Below are 25291 nucleotides of genomic sequence, written 5' to 3' on the forward strand. Positions count from 1 at the left end.
GCTGAAGTGGAAACTTGCTGCTGTCAACCCTTGGAACTTGAATCTAGCGCTAAGGCAAGGGACCCAAGTATACACAGCCTTGCCCTTCAAAAAAGGTCTTCTGGCTAGGTCAGTTAAAGTGAACTGCATAAAAAAAAAAATGCATCAATAGCAGTTGATAAACAGATGGAAGAAATGGTTCTTGGGTAGAAAGCTATGCATGTACCCATTAGTGAAGCACTGAGTTTGGGTAGGATTATCTCCTACAACATGATAGTTGTGTGGGTCACATGACAGAGAACCTTTTGTTCCACATTAGTATTCAACTGCCACTCATAGTAATTACTAGCAGATTGTAGTAGCAAATCTAAGCTACTAGAAATCACTTATGTAGCTTGTATATCCTTTGCCAAAGAGAGGAATAAGACAGGCACTGCTAAGCTACCAGTTATACTAAGCATGGACTTAGTGTTGTAATGACTCAGGAACCTCCAGATATTCTGATTGGATTGAGCAAAAAAAGGCAAGTACAAGAGACCAAAGAAATCCTACTTCGGTTAATCAAATGTGCAGTTGAAGGCCCTTACTTTGCAGCAACACAGAACATGGGATATTAAAAACTGGATTGAATCTTTCCACAGTTACACTTTCATTTAAAAAACACACAAAAAAGGACATGAATGAATGTGACAATCATTCACAATACTCTGAGAATGAAAAGGCAATGCCCTATAGCAGAGGGCAGAACATAACTCAACATGAGATTTAACAGTAAACAAGTAAAGATGCTACAAGCAATTGAGAATGTGGTTAAAAACAAAAAAACAGTGTGGTTTCCCAGTTTTAAATCAATTTTTTTCACATTTTCAAAACATTCAATTGTAATTGGCGGTCAGGCATACATAAACACTTGCTTTCCACAAAGCATCAAATCAAATTGGGCCTCACACAAAGAACATGGTTGAATGAAATGATTATCTAGATATCACCAGGAAAAAAAAAACAAAAAAAAAACACACCCACTGTTCATACCACTGTAGATTATAGTTCCAGGGAGCATCTGCCTTGTAGAATTGCGTGTTTTTTTTTTTTTTTTTGGCCCCAATATTACAGTAACCTGAACTTAAAGGGTTTTTTGACTAGATCCACTTAGGGAGTTCAGAGTTACAAGGATGCAAGTTCATAAAATGTTATCTTTTGGTAGAAATCTAATACAAAAATGTTACATTTTCTTCAATTACCAGCAGGAATGGATCCATAGTTCTCTCCAGCAGGCAATAATTATTTCAGAAGACAATTTTAGCATCGAACATATCTAGATGTTGAATACCTGATCCTCCCACCTGCTGTTATGTTAATAACTTGTCCTGTAGGGATGAAAGTGCTGGCAGATTGAGCCACAGTGCATGGCGAGGGGGCACAGGACTTCAACATTAACAGAAAGTGAGAAGTGAAGAAACTCAAGGCCAGAGAATTTCAGAAAATTGATGATCATTGTCCCCTGAAGGATGTAGGTATGGACAGTCTTCAGTGTGTTTTTTTTTTTTTTTAAGGGAGGGAAAAGAAAAAAAAAAAAAAAATCACAGGACATCTAACAGCTTATAAGTGTGTCTGCTTTACTATTGCAAAACCATGGTTATAAGGGGGTAGGGGAGTTGACCGGGGCACTCTGGTTAAGGACTTAGAAATCCATCAATATAAATACTGCAGAGATCTGAGTTTTTCTGGACTTTGTTCAAACAGGAATGTGAAATACAACAGTGTCTACTAAAAAGTATAGAATGGCCGAAAGCAGTGATGAATGTTTTAACTGTTCAAAAGTTCATCAAATGCCTACAGGCCCCATCTGTAAGCTTACTGAAGAAAAACTTCACCTAAGCATTTTGCTGGAGAAATTGAGCATTACTTATTTCCATTTCCCCCCTTTCCAAGCCATGGTTGGCATTTCTACACCAGGCTTATTCTGTTAAGTGGGTCGAAACTTGTTCAGGTCAATTGGGAAATATTGATTTGACACAAAGAAAACATGGTCAAGAAAATACTGCTATAATTTCTGCCCAAATATAAGCAGGATTGCCAATAGAAAAACAGCAAGGAAGTGTATACTACAAGACTATCAAACCCAGGGCTACCACCTGGTTTTCTTTGCTTGCATACATATTACATAGTAATCTAGCCTAACAAAATGCTTATGTGAAGTTTTTACCTAAATACAATGTTATCCATTTACCATAACATGTGAATGTGAAGCGTCACTGGATTCAGACATCAGTGGTTTCTAATGTATTAATAGGCTGTGCTCATATGCCCACAAGACTGAGTCAGGGGCACTTGACCGCCGACTGTCTCGTCTCATGTACATATGGAGATGTGTCCCCCTTAGAAATGTACTTAATACATTTGTCTTGTAAACCAGAAAGTAAGTGGCAAAGGTTATGTTGTCTACAAAATGGAAGTTGATCCACAATAAAAAAAAACAACAAAAATAGGGTTTCTCTCAAATTAGGTTTTCTATTTAATCTAATTTTCTCTTTAGGTTCCATAAACAGTTTCCTCTAGATACTTCCTAAAGCACATGGATTACACACTTATTTGATGCCATAATTAAATTCAATATCCAAAATGTTTAACTAGATATGAAACGGATGGCAACATTTTAAATATTCTCCCAAACACTTACAATTAAGCTACAGATTCCTTCAACAATTTTCCCAAGTATAGTTATCTCTACAGAGTGTGAGAATATACCTTGCAATGGGAGGTACAGAATAGTTACTGGGAACTGTAAATATGGACTCAATTATTAGCCAAGTAACCATATACTGTGTAGCCATGCGTATAACACTTATTTAAACAGCTGACATAGTTCAATGCATTAATTTGACTATGAATAAATCAGCCACAGAATAAAGTGAATATACATTGTAATGGTCCTTAAGATGAATACCAGTCTGATATTTCATCTACAGGTATAGAAGAATCAATTTGAGAAATGTATTGCGTTCTCCTTTATGCCACAAAGCCTCATTTTAAAGAGCACCTTTGTGTGTTTATAGTCCGAATTACTGTTTCTAGTCACAAAAAGCAAAAATTTAATGAAAAGTTAACTTTTAATTAATATTTTCTTGCAGTGCAATAATGCTTTGGATAATTAAGGGCCATTCTTAAACTTATAAGAAACGGTTATTCTTTTAGGTTTTTAAGCCCCTTCTGTATTCAGAGCACTATGGTGTGGGTGACGCCTAGATATAATGTTATCACCAAGAAACAGATCAAACCATTTCACTGGTACATCAAAATGGCATCCCTGTAATAAGTGCTTTTATACTCCCCCCATGACACAAACATTCTGGTTTACAGAAAGACAAAAGCAAGCGTGTTTGATGCTGGAGGCAATATTTATTACAGATATTGACAACAAGTTTTTTTTGGCAAACATTCCACTAATCACATCTGTAAACAATATGTGTCCCTTTTTATTGGCAGCACTTTTTATGGGAGGGGGGAAAGAAGCAAAAAAAAAAAAAAACCCAGTGAACTTCGGTTTATTCAGAATGTCAAGAAAACCAAAAAGTCTGTTCCCATATGAAAAGTAATTTCAGTTAAAGTAAACTGGTACATTGCATGAAATGCAACTTTGTGCTGTCTGATGATCACAGTATTTTCTTATAGTTAAATATAATCTGTACTTTACTCAACTCCTGGATTGCAGGAGATAAAGAAAAAAAATCTTTAAATATACATGTAGGTAAATAGCTTCTTTGCATATCTTTCAAAAATACTTTATATCAGTATATAAATAGGTTACCTACATGGTTATATTTCTTAATTTGTCACCCAAAATAATGTGTCTTGGTTAAACCCCTTCACAAGAAGTTACCCCCTCTCTACTGAAAGGGCTAGGCTCGGGCTTAATACCAGCTCCCTCATCAGCCCTCCCTTCACTCCTAATATGGACAAATCCTTGAAATGGAAATGCTTCTGTTTTTCCCACAATAGAAATAGCAAAGACATAGGAAACCCCCTACAATAACACTCGTCAGTTGTTTAAAACCTGAGCGTTTGGCCTATTTCATAGCAGCTTTGTGATTTCATCATGCATGCCCACACACACGCAATCCTTGCACGCGTACAAGCACACTCCTAGACGCTGATAGGCCACAGAGTGCTTCCCGCTTGCTTTCATGAGAGGGGAAGCAGTGTAGCTAATACTTAACTACACCAAGTATAAACAGGCAAACACCTTAAGGCATCCATTGAAGTCAGGGGGGTACGATTTGAAAGTTAATGTTCAAGTTAAGGACAGATAGGCGTTTTCGGTTTTTTTTTTTTTTTTTTCCTTTTTAAATACACTTTCTGTCCCTTAACCCACCATTTTTTAAAGGTTTTTAATACATTTTGTGCAAATTTTTTTTTTTACCTTATACCACTTAAGGCAAAGGGTTTGCATTAAGAAAGGTCAGAAGACAGACATTTATCCAAAGCACATGATTATGCTACATAAATGCGCAGTTCATCAGGTATAGGCACTGGAGATCCAGTAGCTATACTGATTTCCACAGATAAATGACAGTCCAAAGGACAAGGAAGAGGAGAAAGCAGCTTTTAAATAAGCAGGATAAAGGAAGGTCGGGCATCAGGAGAAGAAAACAATACAATGTCTGCTAATACTGAAACTCCTGAAAAGTTTTTGCTTTATCCTAGCGTAACACATGTGGAATTTTAAATAAATAAAGTTGAGTTTTCACATCTTGTCTAAGCAGAGCGTTAGTGCCAGGACTCTGCCCGTCGTTGGTCAAACTCTCCTATTAGTCTTTTAATGTGGGCGAGCTTGTTGTGCAGGTACTCGCATCTGTACTTTTCTTCATAGTAGTTTGGACTTGCCTGGGAATAGAATAAAAAAATATATAGTCAGCTGGGTAATTCCGTTCATCAAGCGCAGCGGTTACAGTTCTACATATAGTTCCATTTTATAGCGCTCTTGGGGATTCTGGTACACTGTGGTCTGTGCACAAATTCACACTTTCACCTAAATGCTATGGTTATTACAAAGGGTCTCTTTTCCATTTGAATTTTTTCATCCAAAAAATAAGATGGATGCAGAGTGATGTCACCCCAAGTCCCTGCAAGATGCAAAAAGCCAGTGGCTAACAACACACTGACATTTAGTCAGATCGGGAAGGATTACTCATTTCTGCACCATTCTACAAACTGCTCCAATTATCAGTGAGATATTGAATAATGTAACAAAACAAAAAACTGCCATGTGTGTTATATTACCACTGCTTGTTCTCAAATAGTTCCCAATTAATCAAAGCAACCGCAGTTCTAGTCCAAGTGTTGCAAAATAGCATGACAAAGTATGGTGCCTGAATGACTTTACCCTGCAATATGTGTAAGCATACATGACTTCTAGAAGGTATATGGTGTACCTGTGTCTTTAGGAGTGGTCCCAAGCAATGCCCTACAGGTGTTTAATTTTCATGTTCCTGACAACCTACTGGTAAAAAAAACTTGTATTCTTTGCAGGAACACATCGTTTGCAAACATTTTAGCAACAGTTTCTTTAACCACTTGAACGTAAACCGCTTCAAGGGCCAGGGCTTTTTTGGGATACGGCACAAGGACTTTAACTGTTAATTGAGCGGTCATGCAGCGCTATACCCAAATAAAATTGTCACTTTTTCCACACAAATAGAGCTCTATTTTGGGGTTATTTGACCACCACTGCATTTATTTTTTGCGCTATAAACATAAAAAAAATAAAAAATAAAATTTCTAAAATTTAGGCCAATATGTATTCTGCTACATATTTTTAGTAAAAACTCCCAATAAGCGTAAATTAATTGATTTGCACAATAGTTATAGCTGCTACAAACTATAGCATAGACACTGGAATTTCTAATACATTTTTTTTTATACTAGTAATGGTGGCGATCAGAGACTTCTAGCAGGACTGCGATATTGCGGCAGACATACTGACACTTGACACTTTGTGGGAACTAGTGGCACTAATACAGTGATCAGAGCTAACAAAAATAAGCACCGTCACTGTACTAATCACACTGGCTGGGAATGGGTTATACATCTTAGGATGATGAAAGAGTTAACTGTGCCTAGCCAATGTTTTTGCGGAAACTGAGCCTAGCCAGTGTTTTTGTGTAAACTGTGAGCTTCTTTTACTACAGGAAGTGATGGATTTTATTCTTTGCTTTGCAGAGACACACAATCCAATCACTTTCCCCCTGTCAGAACGGAGCTGTGCCTTGTTTACATAGGCAGAGCTCTGGTTTGAGTCTCTGCCCAATGATCAGCGGCTGCCGGTTGACATCCATTGCCCAGCACCTGCAGATAGGCTTCTGCTGGGAGTACTCACAGCAAAAGAGGCGCACCCCTAGGCGGAAGATATGCGATTCTGCACAGAACAGCCGCTCTGTAGCAGTAAATCTGCTATGGGGTGGTCATTAAATGGTTATTGTGAAATGTGGGCAAACCCAGAACTACACACATTCACTCCTCATCTCCTTCAATATGCTGGTCAAAATGTCCTGTTGGCTTGTACCCGATTGCTCAATTGACTACAAAGAAAATCAATCATTCAGTTCAGCAATGTAAAAAACACCTACCTCTTTAAATTTACGATATTCTTTGAGAACCTCTTCATGCACAATCTGAAATACAAGGATGGACTTTGATAACGTGCATGAAAAAGAAGGGACTTTGCAAAACACAGAATTAATTCACCTGCTGTCTAAGCAGGATGATTTAAAAAAAACAAAAAAAAACAAAAAAAAAAAAACATAAAAAAAAGGTAATAACTGCATATACTGTAGCCGATACTGGTCTTCACTTTGTTGCCGCTCTTTTCATCGCTTGGAGAAGCAGCGAAAGCTCCAAGTCACATTATCCTAATTACAAGTTACCCAAGAACCACCTTATATTAGAAATTCCTATGCGTTACTATAAAGAAAAAGAAAAAGGTTTTTTGACTTGCCTAGAAAAATCTATTTCTTGGCATACACATCCACCTCCGGAGGATTGAACATCGACAAATCAGAAAGCTTGGCAGGAGGCTCTTGAGGGTGCTCTTACACCACCAAAAAGGAGGGGGGGGGGGGGGGGGTTTCCCTCCCGCTTTTATTTCACCAGGGTCTGGCTCAGCTTTTCCTTCTCATTTTTCTATGCTGAGTACTGAATTGCTTTATATATTTCTGATCTGCTATATGACTTCGTTGTGCTTACTGAACCTATATACATGCATGCATTTTGTTGGTTGGCATCAACATTGGAGCGAATACCTATGCAGGTGTGGACATACTTGGATATTTGTACTTATTTTATAACCAATTACTATACAGTATGCCTAAAGCTTTTTTGCTAAAGAATTTTTGTTATGTGGTGTGCTTACTCTATACATTTAAAATTATTGTTACTAGCAAATTAATACACTATGGAGAGGTTTAAGCGCCCTACAAAATATTCTATGTGTTGGTTGCTAAATTATATAAATAGTGATGTGCAGACCTTTATTGCTAAATAAATAGCAAAGCTTTACCCAGCCCTGCATAACCCCTTCCAGTGCCTCAGTTTAGTCAATAAAATGGGGTAAAACCGGGCCACCTGGAGGTCTTTCAGACTGAGGCCACATCCGCAGAGGTCAGAACATCCACCTGGTAAACTTGGCAAGTTCAAACCAAGTGGTAGCCTTATAGACCTGTGAAACCAAGGCCTGATGCTGAAAAGTCCACAAACAGCCAAAATACATTTGGTGAAATTGGTCTTTACAGAAAAGGGAGGAACTATTCTCATCACATCAAATGCCTGAATGGTTTTCTAAATCCACCAAGCAAATGTGGATCAAGATGTAGCCTGTCCCTTCTGAGAGCCCTTAAGCAAAACAGTGAATCAACTGATGAATCGAGGTAATGGCCTAACACAGCTCTAACCACATCTAAACAGTGTACAGCCATTACCTTAGGAGGTTTTAGAGCCCAACAAAAAGGCAAGATTATGTCCTGATTCAAATGAAGCACCAAGATCACCTTGGACAAGATGGATATTTGAGATCGCAAAACAACCTTGTCCTTGTGTAACACAAGAAACAGTTCCTCACAGTACACATCTGCAAGTACAGTAGCATTCTTCGATATTATAGCCAGAAGAAAAGCAGCTCAAAATGGAGGGCTCTGAAGGACTGAAAACACTAGATCAAGGTCCCACAGAACTAACCGTGTACTGGTGATCCAAGGTGAGCCACCCCAGTATAAAAGCGCTAATCAAGGAATGGGAAGCTAGTGGGGTCTAGAAAAATACTGCCAAGGAAAAAAATCTGGCCCCTAATAATCATCAGTGGCTAGGACTTCCAATTCTGACTGAAGGAAAGGCAGAACCTGTACAGTTTATTTTCTGGATGAAGCTTTTCAGGCCCTCAACAAGGAATCACTGATTCCGATTAACCCCTGTTCTTCAGGAATTGGGCTTCACCAGCCAAGCTGTCAAAGCCAGCTACTGTAAAGCTGGATGAAACAAAGAACACTAAGAAAGTCCTCACAAGCCATCAGGTCCCTAAGACTCTGCTAGGAGTCTCAGAGGGAACACATAAAATCATTCTTGATTCTCCACTGGAGTTCAGGTACAGTTCCTCTGTGGGACTGGTCCAGATTACCTGCTACTGCTATAGAGCACTGAGGCTCAGTAGATCACACAGTTGAAGGATAGCTGTGCAGCTTATTAAAAAGTTTCTAAACAGAGAGACCCAGGTCCATCACCTGCAGACACTTTCAAAAACTGAGGCAATGCTGGTAGTGGGAGGGGTTATGTAGCACTGGGCCAAGTTTTATTTGCCACTGCCCCATGACTTGGAGGTAGAGATTAATCCAACATTCTAAGAATTTCCCGTGTCTTGCGATGTATGGTTAAGGAAAAAAAAAAAAAAAAAAAACGCTTCAGTCGAACATTAGAATTACCGCTGTTTTTTTATTATACCAAAAACAAACCCATTTTCCCATGTCGCGGAAAACCAATGAGAAATTAATGCGACTGCAGGCATTACATGATATAATCATGTAAAGCAGTGGTCCTCAACCCTGGCCTACAGGGCCCACTAACAGGCCAGGTTTGCAAGATAACAAATGCATCCCAGGTGATATAATTTGCTGCTCAATGATTGCAGTACTCTAGTCTGCATCTCCCCAAGGTAATACTTAAATCTGGCCTGTTAGTGGGCCCTGAGGACCGGAGTTGAGGAACACTGATGTAAAGGACCTATCCTAGTACAGCAATTGGACTTGTAATACATTAAGAACTGAACAAAAATTCAGACCTGAACTCAGAACATTACATTTGCCAGGTTCTAGCAAACATCTAGAAGTGCTAGTTTCCATGATAAAACCATGCACTCCCTGGTATTGCCTAGGCACATTGCATTACTATAAAAGAATAATTGCATGGAAATGTAATGAGCAAATACAGCTGCCCTAAAGCACATCATTACAAAAAATGTTCTTAACCCTCCTCTTATGTTAGAATTCCATTACTATCCATGATGTTTAGGGTCGGTTTTGACCTGTGTGTTTTAAATCAGCCATAAAATACCCTCTGAATAATCATCATCAAATTTGTTTCTTACCTCTTAGTTACCTTGTTAGGCTTCTTTATCCTTGAAAAGATTGGTTTTAATATTTTTGCTGTGACCCCTTAGACCTTTTTGATAGCATACCTCTCATTTTCAAATTTAAAAAATGGTAAAATAAAGTCAGCAACTCTGAAATGAATTTGTCCTATGTTTCTTCACTTTATTTAGAGAAACAGACAAGCAGGAAAAGAGATAGGCCCCTCCCTAACTACAGCTCACAGGGTTGAGAGGGGATTGGCTGTCACTGTTACTAAGCAGAGAGAGTGTTTATGATTTCAGTTTTGGCACTTATTAGTGTCCTAAAATCCTATATTATAACTGGGTCAGAATTGACCCTAACACCATGAACGTCTTAATTTTCACCACAGTATTTTATAATTTAGTGAAAAGGATTCTTTTTCTATTACATTGTTTAAATAGAGGTTCCTGACAAAGTAAAAAAATCTTGATGCAATAAACACATTTATGTGATACTTATAATACTTCTAGACATTCAAAACCTGAAAACGGGTCGGTTCTGACCCTAACACAAGAGGAGGGTTAAATACAATAGATCTGACTTTCATATTAACCTAGTCTTTCAGATGTATATCTGTAAAATGGAAATAGATTTCAACCGTAAAGTTAAAACTTCTTGTACTAATACTTGTCACGCCATCGGATATCAATAAAACATATCCAGAGGTAAATAAATACCTCCTGTGGTGAGGTAGGCATCAGCAGGAGGAGCCACTGAATACATTAGGGGAGACATTAAAATTAACACTCCCTAAGTGCCGGTTCACATTTCTGTGATTCAGGAACGCTGCGAATATACAGCGTGTTCCTGCATCGCATCCGCACTCCTGGCAGTTACCTTGCCATATGCGATACGCTGGGGGTGTCAATTAAAAGTTAACGACACCCCCAGATCAGATCGCATATCACAGTGCGATCTGAAAGTTCGCACAGAATCGGATCGCACTGCGAGTTGGGTGCGATTGCGGTGCGAATTCAGCCATACAAACTGTATGGCTGAATTTGCACCGCACAGAGATCGCATGTAATTTTAGGAGCAGTGCTCTCCGAATTATATGTGATCTGTGATCGCAGAAATGTGAACCGGCACTAAAGTGTTGGTTTAAGCGGGTTTATTTTTTTTAAATAGCAAAAAGTGTGTAAGTCACAGCATAAAACAATCCTTACTTGATATTCCTTAGAACCAGGAGACAGCCGCTTTCTCTGTGCATCCAGCTGCATAAACCTTCTGGTGATATTTTCTACTCGGGCATGCAAACTCCGATATTCATCATATTCAGAGTTAAAGTCATCCTTGTAGCTTTGCCTCTGCTCATTAGACACAATGACAGTGTATTTCCTACAAAAGAAAATTTTGTGTTGGCTGTGAAAAAGCCTATTAAAAGACATTCCAGTAAAAAGGCATTTGCTGTTCAGAGAAAAATTACTGTAGTGGCACTAATACACTGAGGAAAATCTCAAACTTGGGGAAAAAAAAAAAATGGGACATCACCAAAAGCAGAAAATGTAATAAATAGGCTGGAGAAGAATGCCATCTTGCTCCTTAGACCTGCCAAGTTCAGGGGGCCCAGATGTACCAGTCAAATTATATACCTTTCCACAAAAATTTGCTAACCTATATAGAATTTTACAGGAAAGAAGAGGGTCTGGAATCCGCTGCCCTACAACCTTTATTGCATGTTCCATAAAATTATCAAAGGACAGTGGAGGTTATGAGTAAGCTGTAGCGTGAAATACGTTAGCTTTAAGCTGTACCCCATACGGTCTGATGATTTTATAGAACATGCAATAAAGGTTGAAGTAGAGCAGCGGATTCCGGATCCTTTTTCCTCTAAGCTTTGCATATGAGCAATACTAGCACCTTCTTCCTAAGGCCTCATGCACACTGGATGTTTATAAAGCTGCTGTTTTTGGTTTTCGGCGTTTTTTTTTTCTTTGCAGCCAGTAAAACTCCTCAGCATGTTAGCCTATGTATACATGCGCACACCTGCTTTATCAGCTTTTTTTTTTTTGGTAGGGGTGTTTTCAGGCTGGAACCCCCCTCCCAGAACTAGAGGGTTTGAAGAGGAGTTTTTCAGCAGGAAAAAAAAATGCTCTAACTGGGGAGTATAGTTATGCTAAAAAGTAAACCCTCTAGTGGGAATTTATAGGGCATAAATGTAGTCATATTTAGAAAAAGTTAATGATGTTTTATTAAATCAATAGAGTAAAAGAATATGGGTTACTCCATATGTCCTCTATTATTGGTGATAGATTATATATATTTCTGCCTGGCCCACAGGGGGCCGCCTGATGCTGACCAAGCAGCGCTCTCGGCCTCTTTAGATTAGAGAGATCGGGCAGCTTCCCCATCACCATGCGACCATGTGTGTGTTGGTGGGTGGCAGACACATGACGCCACTCCCCCGGCCGACGGGCGCTTGCGCAGGTGACGTCATAGCACGTGCAGTGCTTGGCCTCCTCCGCACTGGACAGTATTAAATCTTCATTGTCCTGCTAGGGGGCGGCGCCGTCTGCCCAAGGGGCTTCAGAGTTACCACATGGATGACCACATGGATGACAGTTACCACATGGATGACAGCAGCTGTGAGGGACACTCCAATACCCCCCCTGGCTTGCTGCACAGTTATTCTTAAAGACATCAGGCAATATAGGGCATCCATGGGGGTCCGCATTTCAGAACGATATCGGATTGCTCTTTCAAGATATGTTGTTGCCTGAACTTTTACTCTTTTCCTTTAGAGTCTGGGTGGGCAAGATCTCTAATTGTGATTAATCTGTTCCTGTATGATTGGCTTCCCATTCTCCCCTATTTGTGGGATTACTCTGAGTTGCTAACAGCATACATTCAAATAAGTTTGACATGGAATACCTGATTCCTTACTCTTTAATAAGCTCTAATATATCTATTTGCTCAACAGATTTGTACTGAATCATATAAACCCAAGGCCCTTCGCCCTTTGATACCATCCCTTCTTCCCATCCTGTTGTCCCTACTTTGAGTTCTTATGACAGATTGTTTTATGAACAATGTCCTGGTAGGCTTAGGATGATAAAAATGAGTCATGTGACTGAAGGTTGCGGTATTTTGCATTGCAATATGACCACTCTGCTTATCCTTGGCATATTGGTTCCCTTTGGAAGCCAGCGGTCATCATTGAGTTGCTCTATCTTTGCCCCCTTGTGGATGGAATGATTGGGGTGTGGGCTCCATTGCCAGGTGGATCCTGGGTAGTTAGTTTTCGAAACAAGTTGGACTGTCTTCTGTCATATGACAGTTGATTTAAGGTTATTTTTGTGCACTAGTCCACATACTACGGTTCTTCACCTCCCAATTTATTATGATGTACCAATGTTTTCTTTTTAGGTCTTTTCTATACTCGTTTAAAAAAGAAAAAAAATGTTATAACCTAATTAAGACTACATTTTGCCATAAAAATATCACTAGAGGGTTTTCTCTGTACATACCACTTAGCTTCTAGGGATGTGGGCATTATTACGCATCTCCTCTCAATAGCATACCAATCTACCAGTTATGTTAAAAAAAAAAAAAAAAAAAGCTAAAAAACTGCAAAACTCATTCTACAGCTACAGCTTTCTACAGTTAACGCTACCGGCATTTTTATAACGTTCAGTGTGCATGAGGCCTAAATGCGCAGTGGAGGGACTGCTAATCACTCAACTGCAGCAGCTTTGCTTATAAATGGAATTGTACATTTTAAAATTTTAAATGTATTCACCTCAAACCTCTTGCATACAAGCATCAGAAGCCCTGTTAATTCTTTCCCTGCCAAGTATGAAAAAAAATAATGACAGAACAGCACCACTGATCATCAGCACGTAATGGAAGTGGTTGAGGTGGTGCCTGGGGTCATAGTGTTCCAGTGCAACGTGCTCTCAGTCTAGGCAAAAAGTTATTTATAAGAGGGTAATTAGTAATAAACGGGTTCATGGTGGGGCACATGGCAAATCAGGAGAGCAAATCAGCATTCTACAGACTGTTTAGCTCACTACACACATACAGTAATTAACAATTTGACTGTAAAATCGTAGGTATATTCACAGCAGCATAAAGGTTGTGTATTTGCAGGATTACAAAGAAAATCCTGAAAAGAAAAACCAATACAGCTAACACATTTGCATTTGGTATGCTGCAACAGATTACAATTTTGTCTGTGTGCTAGGATACACTATAAATTAATAAATGTCACTGCCATTGACAAGTGTCAAGATGCTTCTTCACTTACACTATGTAATCTGGCAGTTCTGTTGTGGATGAAGGGTCTGAAGTTATGCAAGATTCTTGAACATCTGTGGGAAGAAAAAACAGTCTGAGTCATGCAGGAAAAGGCAAGATACGTTTTATATTGATCAACTTTAGTACTCTGGGTACCCAGAATTCTGGTTAAAGATATGCAACATACCATCACAAAAAGTATACCCACAAGGGCACACAGTATGACAAACAACCCACACAAGCCTACTATGAAACCTTAGCTCATTTCAAATTCATATTTTCAGCCATGTGGCAGCAAGAACAAGAAAAAAAAAAAATCTGCACTCCAAAATGTACTCAGCACCATACAGGATAAAACAAGATACACTCTGCATATTTGCAACACCACGTAATTGGATGAAAAATGCCAAAGTCTTCAATGCAAAAAAAGGGGAAGGAAAGCAAAGAAAAACGTTTACACAAAGTATGACAATGCAAAAAACACCACATACTTTAGCAGTACCACCACCATAAGCCTCGGTTCACACTAGGGCGACCTGTGAGGCGACCTGGTCGCCTCCCATAGGGAAGCTGCGGACCCGTTCTAATAGGAGCGACACAAGTCGCTCCGACCTAGAAAAAGGGTCCGGAGCTTCTTTGGGGCGACCATGAGGCGACCGCCATAGACTTCAATGTTATGAAGTCCGTGGCGGCCACTCCGAGGTCGCGGCGCGCTGTGTGTGAACTGGCGCTAAGACCTATGAAGATAAGACTGCTGCAACATGACACTGCAGGTTTGCCTAACTACCTGGGCACTGGCCTATAGGAGGTTTGAAAATTTAAAAAAAAAAAAAAAGTGTATATAAAACCCCAACAATGAATCTTGGTCTCCTTTTGGTCCACAGATAAATTGTTCTGTTTGATAAGTGCAATATATCTATTTTGCTAGAACTCTTGTGAGCTGATAACTACTTATGCCCTCATAGGAGATGAATTGAGGTGGAAGAGATGGGGGTGGGTGAAGGAGCGATATTGGGGGGGTAGAAGATGAGTGGGGTCTTTTTTTAATAAATAATAATGCCTAGAATTCATAATATACATACATTGTGTATATATCTATATCTATCTATCTATGCATACACACACACATACACACTGTTTTGGTAGTATGCAAGCGTATGAAGTAGGCAGGCCTGACACTACCCGCTAAGGAATTCAGAGCTGTGTGGTCATACTAAAAAGGTGGCAAGGTCACACTAAATTTTTAGCACAATATTTTGTTTTTTGGTACTTTTATTCTTATACATGCAACATGTTTAAATTTTATCATTTTAAACATGTTGCATGTACTACATAGATGTGCAAAAATTGGATTTTTGACTTACCGTAAAATCAATTTCTCTGATGTTTATTGACGGACACAGCTCCTGATATTCTCAACCACTGGGTTATACTGCCCCTATAGAATAGGACAATAGGCAAAAAAGAATTCTGGCTACACCCATTGGCAGTCCCAGGGGGTATACTCCCTCTGTCTGCTCTAGCCACTCAGTTTTGTTACAAGCAGCGTCAGGAGAACTATAACTCCACATTGATGGACACCGCACCCAACCCTATTTGTGGAGTTATAATTCTCCTGACGCAGCTTGTAAGAAAACAGTGGCTAGAGCAGAGAGAGGGAGTATACCCCCCTGGGACTGCCCATAGGTGTAGTCAGAATTATTTTTTGCCTATTGTCCTATTCTATAGGGGGCAGTATAACCCAATGGTTGAGAATATCAGGAGCGGTGTCAGTCAATGAACAGAGAAATAGATTTTACAGCAAGTCAAAAATCCCATTTTCTCTTTTGTTCATTGACGGACACAGCTCCTGATCTTCATAACCATTGGGACCCCCTAAAGCAGTGTTAACATGAGCGTGGGAACAACACAAAAATTACGAAGGCTAAACATTAGGCGACCAGCATAGGAGCACACCCAACACAACAATCCCACCAAAAAAAAAAAAAAAAAAAACCTACACACCCTCGAAGAGGATCAGGTCCTCTAAACAGCAGCCTGCAAAACATCGCGGCCAAAAGAAGCATCCACAGATGCCAACACATCCACTTTATACTGTGTGACAGTGTGGACCGTCGAACAGATGGCCACCTTGCAAACCTGAGTCACTGATGCCTGATGATGGAAAGCCCAGGAGGCACCAAGCGCCCTAGTAGAGTGCACCCTGACAGGGAAAGGAGGAAACTGACCCCTGATGGAATAGGCCTGAACCACTGTGTCTGATCCATCTGAAAATGGGCGCAGAGGAAGCAAACAACCCTTTGTGAGGTTCATGCGTGAGCAAAGAGTGACTTCCTGAAAGACTTCGTAGCTGCCAGGTACACCCTAGTTGCCCGGACCACATCCAAAGGCAACTTCCTTCGGATGTTTAGGCCTGGGACACAGGGAAAGCAGCACACGGTCTTTATTCAAATGAAAAATCAGAGACAATCTTTGGAAGGAACGACGGACAGGGGCGAAGAACCACCTTATCCCTGTGAATCACCAGGTAAGGTGAACGACAGAGTAACGCAGCCAGTTCCGACAAATTAAGATCCCAAGGCAGCAACGGAGCCCGCACTGGAGGAATCAAATGTCGGACATCCTGAAGAAAGGTACACACCATAAAGTGTGTGGCCAAAGGTTGTTGTAGAAAGACCGCCAAAGCAGACACCTGGCCCTTGATGGTACTCAAGGCCTATTTCTGTTCAACCCCCCCCCCCCCCCCCCCCCGTTGGAGGTCAAGATCTGAGCCACCAAGAAGGAGCGAGGAAGAACCCCAAGAGACTCTCACCAAGCAATGTACGTCTTCCACCTAAGATGGTAGATCTTCCTAGAGGTAGATTTCCTAGCTTTCAACAGTGTAGGAATCACTGACTCAGATAAACCTCTATCCTTCAGAACCTGGTGTTCAACAACCAAGCAGTCAAAGCCAAAGACTGTAAAGCAGGATGAAGAAGAAGATCCTCCCTGAGAGGAAGCTGCCAAGGAATTTTGGTGACCAGCCGCACCAGATCGGCATACCAAGCCCAGGGAGGTCAGGCCGGAGCAGCTAAGTTGACCAAAATCCCTTCTGCCTCGATCCTGCATAGAAGTCTGGGCAGAAGCTTGAGAGGGAAGGCGTAAATCAGACGATACTGACCCCACGGGGGCCACCAGCACATCTGTTCATCCACCAGAGGATCCCTTGACCGAGCCACAAACTTCTGCACCTGTTGAGCTGAGGTGCCAGCAGATCCACCTCAGGGGTGCCCCACCGGAGACAAAGCTGATGAAACACCTCCGGATGAAGGGACCACTCCCCGTGGTCCAACACCTGCCAATTGAGGTAATCGGCCTGCCAATTTTCCAACCCGGGAATGTGTACGGCGTGAGAGGGCTGGAACAAACTTTTCCGCCTACCTTAGAATGCCAGCTACCTCCAGGACACTTTTTGTGCTCCCTTGGTGACTGACAAGCCACAGCTGTGGCATTGTCCGAATGCGCACTGGACATAACTGAAGACGATCTGTCCAATGATCCAGACGTCTGATCGATCAGAGTTCCAAGACATTGTTCGGGAGTCTGGACTCTTCCAGCATCCAGATCCCCTGCGCAGAATGCTTGCCGAGGACGCCTCCCCAGCTAGGCAGGCATCCATGCTGACCACCATCCAATACAAGGGGAGGAAGGAATTTCCCAGTCGAAGCGCCGGAGAATTAAGCCACCATACAAGGGACTCCGTGCCCTGACTCAGCCTGATCTGATTGTCCAGAGACTTGTACCATTTGGTCAGTTTCCCTTTGCAGGGACTTTGTATGGAACTGTTCAAACGGAACCCCCTCGAAGGTAGACCCCATCAGGCCCAGCACCCGCATGCAAGTCTGAAGGGATGACCATTTGTTGGACAGCAGGAGGCGAAATGCAGCCTGCAACTTCTGGAGTTTGTCCAGAGGAAGAAGCAATCTGGCTAAGGCCGAGTCGAGGGTCAGGCCCAGATAGCCTTTTTTGTGGCCGGAACCAGAGCAGACTTCTGAAATTTCAGAACCCAGCTGAACTCCCTCAGAGTTTGTATTGGGATCTCCAGGTTCTCCACCAGAGCAGAGGGTGATCGTCCAAGTAGCCCAGTACCATGATCCTCCGTTGGTGTAGCAAAGCTAGCACCTGGACTAATACTTCTGTGAAGACCCAAGGAGCAGATGTGAGACCAAGGGTAACGCCACAAACTGATAATGCCCCTCCCAAAGCAAAGCAGGGAAAACACTGGTGACTGGCACATATTGAATGTGAAGGTAGGCATCCTTGATATCGATAGATGCGAGGAAATCACCTGACGCAGGGATGCCACCACAATTCGAATGGATTCCATTCTGAACATCTGTACCCGCACAAAGCAGTTAAGCACCTTGAGGTCCAGGAATGGATGCACTTTGCCTTCCTTCCTGGGAACAGTGAACAGGTTGGAGTAAAAAAAAAAATCTGAAAACATTCTGAGGACGGAACCGGGACAATCACCCCCCGAAGGAACAGGTGTTGTACCTCCCCAAACAGGCCCTGTAAGCAGTTTGGGGACAGGCGCAAGTTGGAAGGAAAAACCTTGCCGGGGAACAAGAGCGAACCTTGATCTTGTAGCCAGACTAATGACTTTGTGGACCCACTTGTCTTGCACCCGGGAAGTCCACAGGACCGGAAACAAGTGAAGACGGTCCCCTCCCCTGATACCGGTGAGGGCGCACCTTCATGCAAAAACAACTTATGAGCTGAGATGGAAGGCCCAGTCTACGACGAGTTTCCTCGTCCTTAGTAGCCTGCAGAAGAAAAGTGCTCTCTCCTCCCCATGAGACCTTTAATGAGGTCATCCAGGGTAGCTCCAAACAGGCGCTTTTCTTGAAAAGGAAGATCGGTCAAAGCTTTATTTTTTTTAAAGTCTGATCCGCAGACCAGCACTTGAGCCAAAAAAAAAAAAAAAACACGCCGAAGGACCACTGACAAAACAGAGGCAAGCCATCAGGGGAGCCGCACCCAAAAGCAGCATCACAGATACTGCAACTGCAACCCCTGGACCAGCTGGTCCACCAGCTCGGCATAGGCAGCGGAGGAGCGGGTTCCCTCTCCAGGTCATGGTGTCGGAGCTTAGCCCACTCGGTCAGTTTGCGACACTAGGGCATTTGTGAATACCGGCCTCATTGCCGAACCAGCCAGAGTGTACATCGTGTAGGCCACAGCTTCTGTCTTCCAGGCAGCCAGATCCTTAAAGGCCGGGGACTCCTCAACCATAAGATTGCCTTGTTTAATCTGGAAACCGGAGGGTCTGCCACTGATGGCACAGTCCACTTCTTAAGAAGGGACTTCTAATCGGTATAACGCCTAGTAAATCGCTTAGGGGCCCCACAGGGATGCTTTGGTCGCCCCCACTCTTAGAAAATTCCCCACAAAAAGTGTAAAAATAGTGCTAAAGGGACAACCCCCACTGCGCTGGCAGCATCCCCCCACTCTTAGAAAATTCTGTCAAAATAGGCAGGGAAAGGCAACCCCTTTGCTGTTTTGGATGGCTTGTGAGTGCCAGAGAGCCCCTGCACCCTCAATCTTCAGGGTCCCACACACAGATACAATCAGTGCATCCACCACCTTTTCATGCATGGTCGGACGTGAAGGAATCAGCCGCAGCGGCCAAATCAGATTCAGGTTCTGACGAGACAGGGAAATGCGAGGGAGCTAGCCCATTGACTGCAAGCCGCTTCCACCTTGGACACAAGGGACTCCAGGACCGCCATTAGTGCATGGATGGATGGCTGGGACCCGGAGGGCCCAGCAGCCTCAATGAAGGGATCAGGTGGGGAAATGTGCTCCAAACACTCCACGAGTCACCAGGGGGACCCCACAAAAAGTGTAAAAATACTGCTAAGGGACAACCCACACTGCGCTGGCAGCATCCTCAGCAGAGACGGAGAGGACCCCACAAGACTCGCCACCCACAGGAACTGGCACCTGCAGTACACCAGGAGAATTTGCACCACTCGTGCAGCGATAAGGAAGTAAAATGATCCAGGAGTCAGCACCAAGGGGTGAGGAGGGGCTCTCACCCCCAAAATCGCCGCCCAAAGGGTTCCACTGTCATGGCTGCCGATTTTTCCAATGGCAAACCACACTAAAATGGCCGGACTACACAAACATGCCCGCCGCGTATAGACACATAGGCTACGACAAAATGGCAGCCCTGCGAGGCACCACAAGGCCCCAGGAGATAGACCAGGCCTCAAGGACAGATCCAGGCAGGACAGGGGGCCCCTGACAGGAGCCAACACCAGATACAACCCCCCCTACATACAATTGATCATCCGGCTGCTAGAGGCGCACCCCCCCCGGCCCCTATTGCCAGTTAGCACCCTGCCCCCCATCCCAGTAAAGTGGCCAGAGCACCCAAATAGCCCCAGCAGGATGAGGGACTTGGCAGGGGGAACAGTTAAGCACCATACCAGGAACCAGGTGGGTACCGCTCCAGACAAAACCCCTCTCCATTAAAACCCGGTCGTATGCGACCTCGCGATGCATTTAACTCGCCGGCCAGCCCCCGTCCAGTGAGGCTGTCGCGGTCGACCTAGCACTGAGCTGAGGTCTGCACACGCTCGCTGGCCAGACTGGGTGACCACTGGATCTAGATTATCCAGCTCGTCGCCTAGTCCGGCAGTTCATGTAGATCTCACAGGAGAAAAAAAATAATTACTTGCCAGGACTGCCCATTGGTGTAGCCCCCCCAGGACTGCCCATTGGTGTAGCCAGAATTTTCTGCCTTGAGTCCTACTCCTGCAGTGAGCAGTATAACCCAATGGTTATGATGAACATCAGGAGCTGTGTCAGTCAATGAATGAAAGATAAATATTTTTGGTATTTTGCCTTAACAGATGCTTCAAGAAAAAAAAAGGTTCATGGTGGTCACTACCAAGAAAGATAGCAAGCTTCTGCAGCACACACATTTAGATCAAAGGGAATCTACATTCATTCTTGACCAAGTACATTTGCATGATAACAGCTTCAAAGCTGAATGCAACAAAGGGCATCATTCCTGTGACAATTAGAAACTGAAGTTGTGACAAGACAAGGCTTTTAGGGCTAGGTTTATATCTGTGCATGTGTGGTTGGTGAATTTTTGCAGCGTGTTTTCTGGCACATTTTACATGTGCATTTTTGATACATTTTTGGGAAATGATGTTGGTTGGAGGTGGTGGCTGTCATGCAGAAAAGAGCACCAAAAATGCATGTACATGTATTTTTCATGCAACTCCATTGAAGTCTATGGTGCCAAAAATGCACTGTGCTGCAAGTGGAAAAAATTGCCTGCACCTTTCCAAAAATGCACTGCAGGAAACTGCACAGATGTGAACGGGTCGCATAGGAAATGAGGTTAAATGGTTTCTCTGGATCTACAAACACAAATGTCAACTGAGGCTTACATTTAAATTCTTGCCGGCAACAGATCAGTTAATCTAGCAATAAAGCAAGTATAGTTTATTTTATAGACAACCAATTGGAAAAGGAAAAAGAAAAGGAAAAAGAAAAAGAAAAAGAAAAAGAAAAAGAAGAAGAAGAGGTGCTAGTGCCTAAGGCAACGTTACAGGTCGACTCTATAATACGGGGTTGAAGTGCAGTTTCCAAAGTTTTATGGTGGTCAGCAAGGTGTTGATTGAAGAATGCAAAGAACATAAGGTTTATGCAAAGAACAAAAAATAAGTTCAAGGGATAAGAGGTCCATCACCTTAGAACAGTGGTCTCCTAACTGCGGTCCGAGGGCCAGATGTGGCCCTTTGCTTGCCTTGGTCAGGGCCCTGAGGCACTATTTCTCCTACTGACACTAATGATGAGGCACCATTGCTTTCACTGACGCCAACAGTGGGGCACTGTTCCTCCCACTGACACCATGATGGGGCATTATTCCTCCCTCCGACAACAATGATGGGACATTATTCCTCCTCCCACTGACCAACAAGCATGAGATATTGTGGACTCCCATCGATGCTGGGGAATTTTCTGCTCTCATTGGCCACACTCTGGCCCTCCCAAAGTCTGAAAGGCATGAAACCGGCCCTTCATTTAGGAAGTTTGGAGACCCCTGCCTTTCGAACACCAGCAAAAAACTAAAGCCTCGCTAGGTGGGGCAGGGTTATAGGCGGGGCGCACCCAGGGGACATGTCCTCCAAATTTGCCAGTCTCCAAGCACCTGAAGGTACCAGTCTATAACCCAGGGTCTATGAATATTCAGCCCATGCCCTGTACGATTAACATAACATGAGCTGGACCAAAAACCACAATCAAGCTACAATATGGCTAAGAGACTACTGAATTCCTGATCATGCAGCGGAAATATACAACACCACAGATCAGTGATTTCAATGATGAAAGCAGGTGCAGCACTCATTGAGCATTATGAAAACCACAAACATTCCATTTTTGATGTGCAGTTTCTCACGAAAGTCTCATTTCTAAAAAGATAAAGCAATGTGTCACATATTTTATGTAATAAACGCAGCTGCCCTCTTGCAAACTTTAGAACACCTCTCCCCCACAAAAAAAAAAAAAAAAATTCCTAGTGTACAGCTCTATAAAAGTGTTGTATATATGGGCTTCATTATATAAAAGAGCAAGGTGTTACAGAAACCATTTACAAAATATTTGCTTTAACCTTTTTGCTGCCAGATCCATACATCGTAGCTGTATTGTGTGTTAATTTAACAAGCAGCGCTGCCCCTTAATTGTTTCCACATTGCTATCCTGGGCTGTGCTGCCCATCTGCAGGCCCAGGGCAGACAGTGAGTTCCGCCAGGTAGAGGGGTGGGAGCAGAGTGGACTCCCCTTTTCATCCCCTCCTGGTTTCTGATCTGGAAAGCGACGCGTTAGACATCACTTTCGGGTGCGCCTCTCGAAGTCCCCAGCCAACATACCCCGGGAAAGAATGTAATGCAATGCGATCTGCATTGCATTCAGTGCAGCACAGGGGAGACATCCAGGGTCTTGAAAGTTTTTTTACTTTTTGTAAAAAATTAAGTTACACCCAAGCACAAAATCCCCCCTAAAAATTTGAGGCCCTCCACCCCAGCATATATGCACATACTAACATAAACGCATGAGTCAAGGGGCACCTACACATGTAAATGCCGATTGCAATAAAAAAGGTACATATCACCACGCACACACACACAATATTTCTAGCACCAGACCACCTCCGTAACCCTAAACTGATGACCTATAGGGGGCTTTCAAAGGGTCACCTATAGAAAATAGGGGGGTACCAAGTTTGTCGCCATTTCACAGGTGCATGCAAATTTAAGGTTTTAATATGTTGGTATTCGATCTCATCGGTGCAGCCTCATCCTTTACAGGTTACCAAAAAATGGGTAATTTATTGTGAATGACAAAAAAATGGGCACTACCACCTTTTTATTCTCTAGGGTGTCGGCTTTCAGACAGCTTTTATGGGGGAGATTTATTTAATTTTCAGGCCTAAAATTATTTATTTTTTTAACAAAAACTGCTGGCAGCGAAAGGGTTAAAAGGCCTTAAAAAGGTGTGCAAAGCTTAGCAACCGGCAGTTATAGTATAAGGAGATACTAACAGGAGTGCTGGCTGCCACTTTTAACAAGCTGCTAGCCGGCTTTGAACAAGCAGCACCAAAGTTTACTGAAGACAGTAGCTTGATTAAAGTGTTAGTCTGCACTCATTGAAATCTGCATTTAACCTCCCCAAACCAGAGCTGAAGGGTGCTTCGAATGTTTCAACACCAATGCATGAAGCTTCCTAAAAAAGTGTTGACAGTGTTTTGCAAAAAGTTGCTGTACACAATGTCCCTATACAAGCGGAGGCATGTATGTACAATGCCTAAAAGGCTCTACCCTAGCTTTTGTCTCCATTTTCAATCAAAATCGGTAATATAAAAAAAAAAAAAACCTTCACAAGGGGAGCGGGTTGTCTACTGTTGAAAGATTAACTAAAAAAACTGGACACTAGAGGCCTAAGTTTTTAAATGCAGAAGTGTTCTTGACACCAGCATTCTTTTCTTGCCTATTCTTCCAAACTGCATTTTGAGAACGAAAGGAAAAATCTGTTCAGTTTCTTTGCAAAAGGACATTTAGAAGCGCGTTAATAAATGACATATCCAGTGTCATTTGCATGTAAAAAAAAAAAAAAAAAAAAAAAAAACCTCAAACATACTGTAGCCCTCACAGATACTGTATAAAATTGCTCCACCTTTCTTTTCATCCAGGCTCAGGCTCTTTTCTCCCTTAATGATTTCTTCTTTTTTTAGGTGTGCTGGCTTGTTTTCTTCTGTGGGTTCAGCGTCCAGTTTCTTGCGGTCTTTATCCTTGTGTTTTTTGGCTTTCTTTGCCTTTTTGTGCAATGTGCTATTTTTATCGTCCGTGGGATCCATTTTTCCCAACTTAATTGGAGTTGGTACAGAATTTTCCAGATTAGTCCTAGAGGTATATTTTTCTTGCTGGTCCTCATAGGTGCTACTATTCTGACTAAAAGTGTCCATGGGCAGGTCTTGTGTCCCCCGACCCTCAGGAGTACTAGGAGAATTGGAGTTTGAGTTTATATTTTGCGGGTTGGAGACTGGAAGGCGTGCAGGTGGAAGTTGAGGAAGTGTTGGGGTAGCGGCAGCAGAGGGTGGAGGAGGTGCAGGTGCTGGTTTGTCACCCAAGTGGCCATTTAAAGTGGGCTGCACACGGTTTGTAAGGTGAGAGATCCTTGGCTTCTTATTCATTAAGGGATCAATAAACTCCGAATCCAAAAGACGTTTCTAGAGAAGAGCAGAAAAGGAAAAAAACACTTAGAAAATACACTTCCAAAAATCACAATCCACTTCCACTTGATTATATTACACAGTGCTTGTGACATTTGTCTACATTATGTAAACACTGCAATGATTTTCTGATATTTCCAGGCTAATTTAATAAAGCAATGCAAAGACGGACATAAAGCAGTAACTCATAGCAACCAGGTGAGCCCCGTTGCTCCTTTTGGGACTAAAGCCATTGTGCTCTGTAAAGTCTTATATGTAGAGATGCCAAAACATTTCATGTGAATGCCTGTGCGCAGACTTTCCAGTGCCCAGAAGTGCACAGTACTGAAAATCTTTAATGTGGACAATCACACCTTAGCACTAAATAAATTCAGACTACACACTCTAAAAAACTGACCTTGAATCGGTGCTGGTGGGCTAAACCTACTGGATGAGATTTACTAAAACTGGTGCACACAGGATGTGGCGCAGCTTTGCATAATAACCAATCATTTTCTAGGTTTTATTGTCAAAGCTTAATTAAACAAGGTGAAGTTAGAAGCGGGATACTAAGCATAGCTGCACCACATTCTGTGTACACCACTTTTAGTAAATCTCCCCCATTATATACTTTACAAATCACGCCTACTAC

The 25291-nt window shown here is 42.4% G+C and overlaps 1 protein-coding gene across 1 annotated transcript in view; it reads right to left on the reverse strand.

Annotated features, from left to right (window-relative positions):
- Positions 1 to 3136: 3136 nt before the first annotated feature.
- Positions 3137 to 25291, reverse strand: part of ELL2 (elongation factor for RNA polymerase II 2) — a 98159-nt gene continuing 76004 nt past the window's right edge. Inside the window, exons 8-12 of the mRNA XM_082265630.1 lie at positions 24105 to 24657; positions 13879 to 13942; positions 10799 to 10970; positions 6606 to 6650; positions 3137 to 4863 (exon numbers count right to left, since the gene is read on the reverse strand). Of these exons, the coding sequence (XP_082121756.1) occupies positions 4747 to 4863; positions 6606 to 6650; positions 10799 to 10970; positions 13879 to 13942; positions 24105 to 24657 (951 nt within the window). The 3' untranslated portion in view covers positions 3137 to 4746. The remainder of the gene's footprint in view (positions 4864 to 6605; positions 6651 to 10798; positions 10971 to 13878; positions 13943 to 24104; positions 24658 to 25291) is intronic.

This window comes from Pelophylax lessonae (genome assembly GCF_965119305.1).
Source record: "Pelophylax lessonae genome assembly, chromosome: 1".
Lineage (NCBI taxonomy): Eukaryota > Metazoa > Chordata > Amphibia > Anura > Ranidae > Pelophylax > Pelophylax lessonae.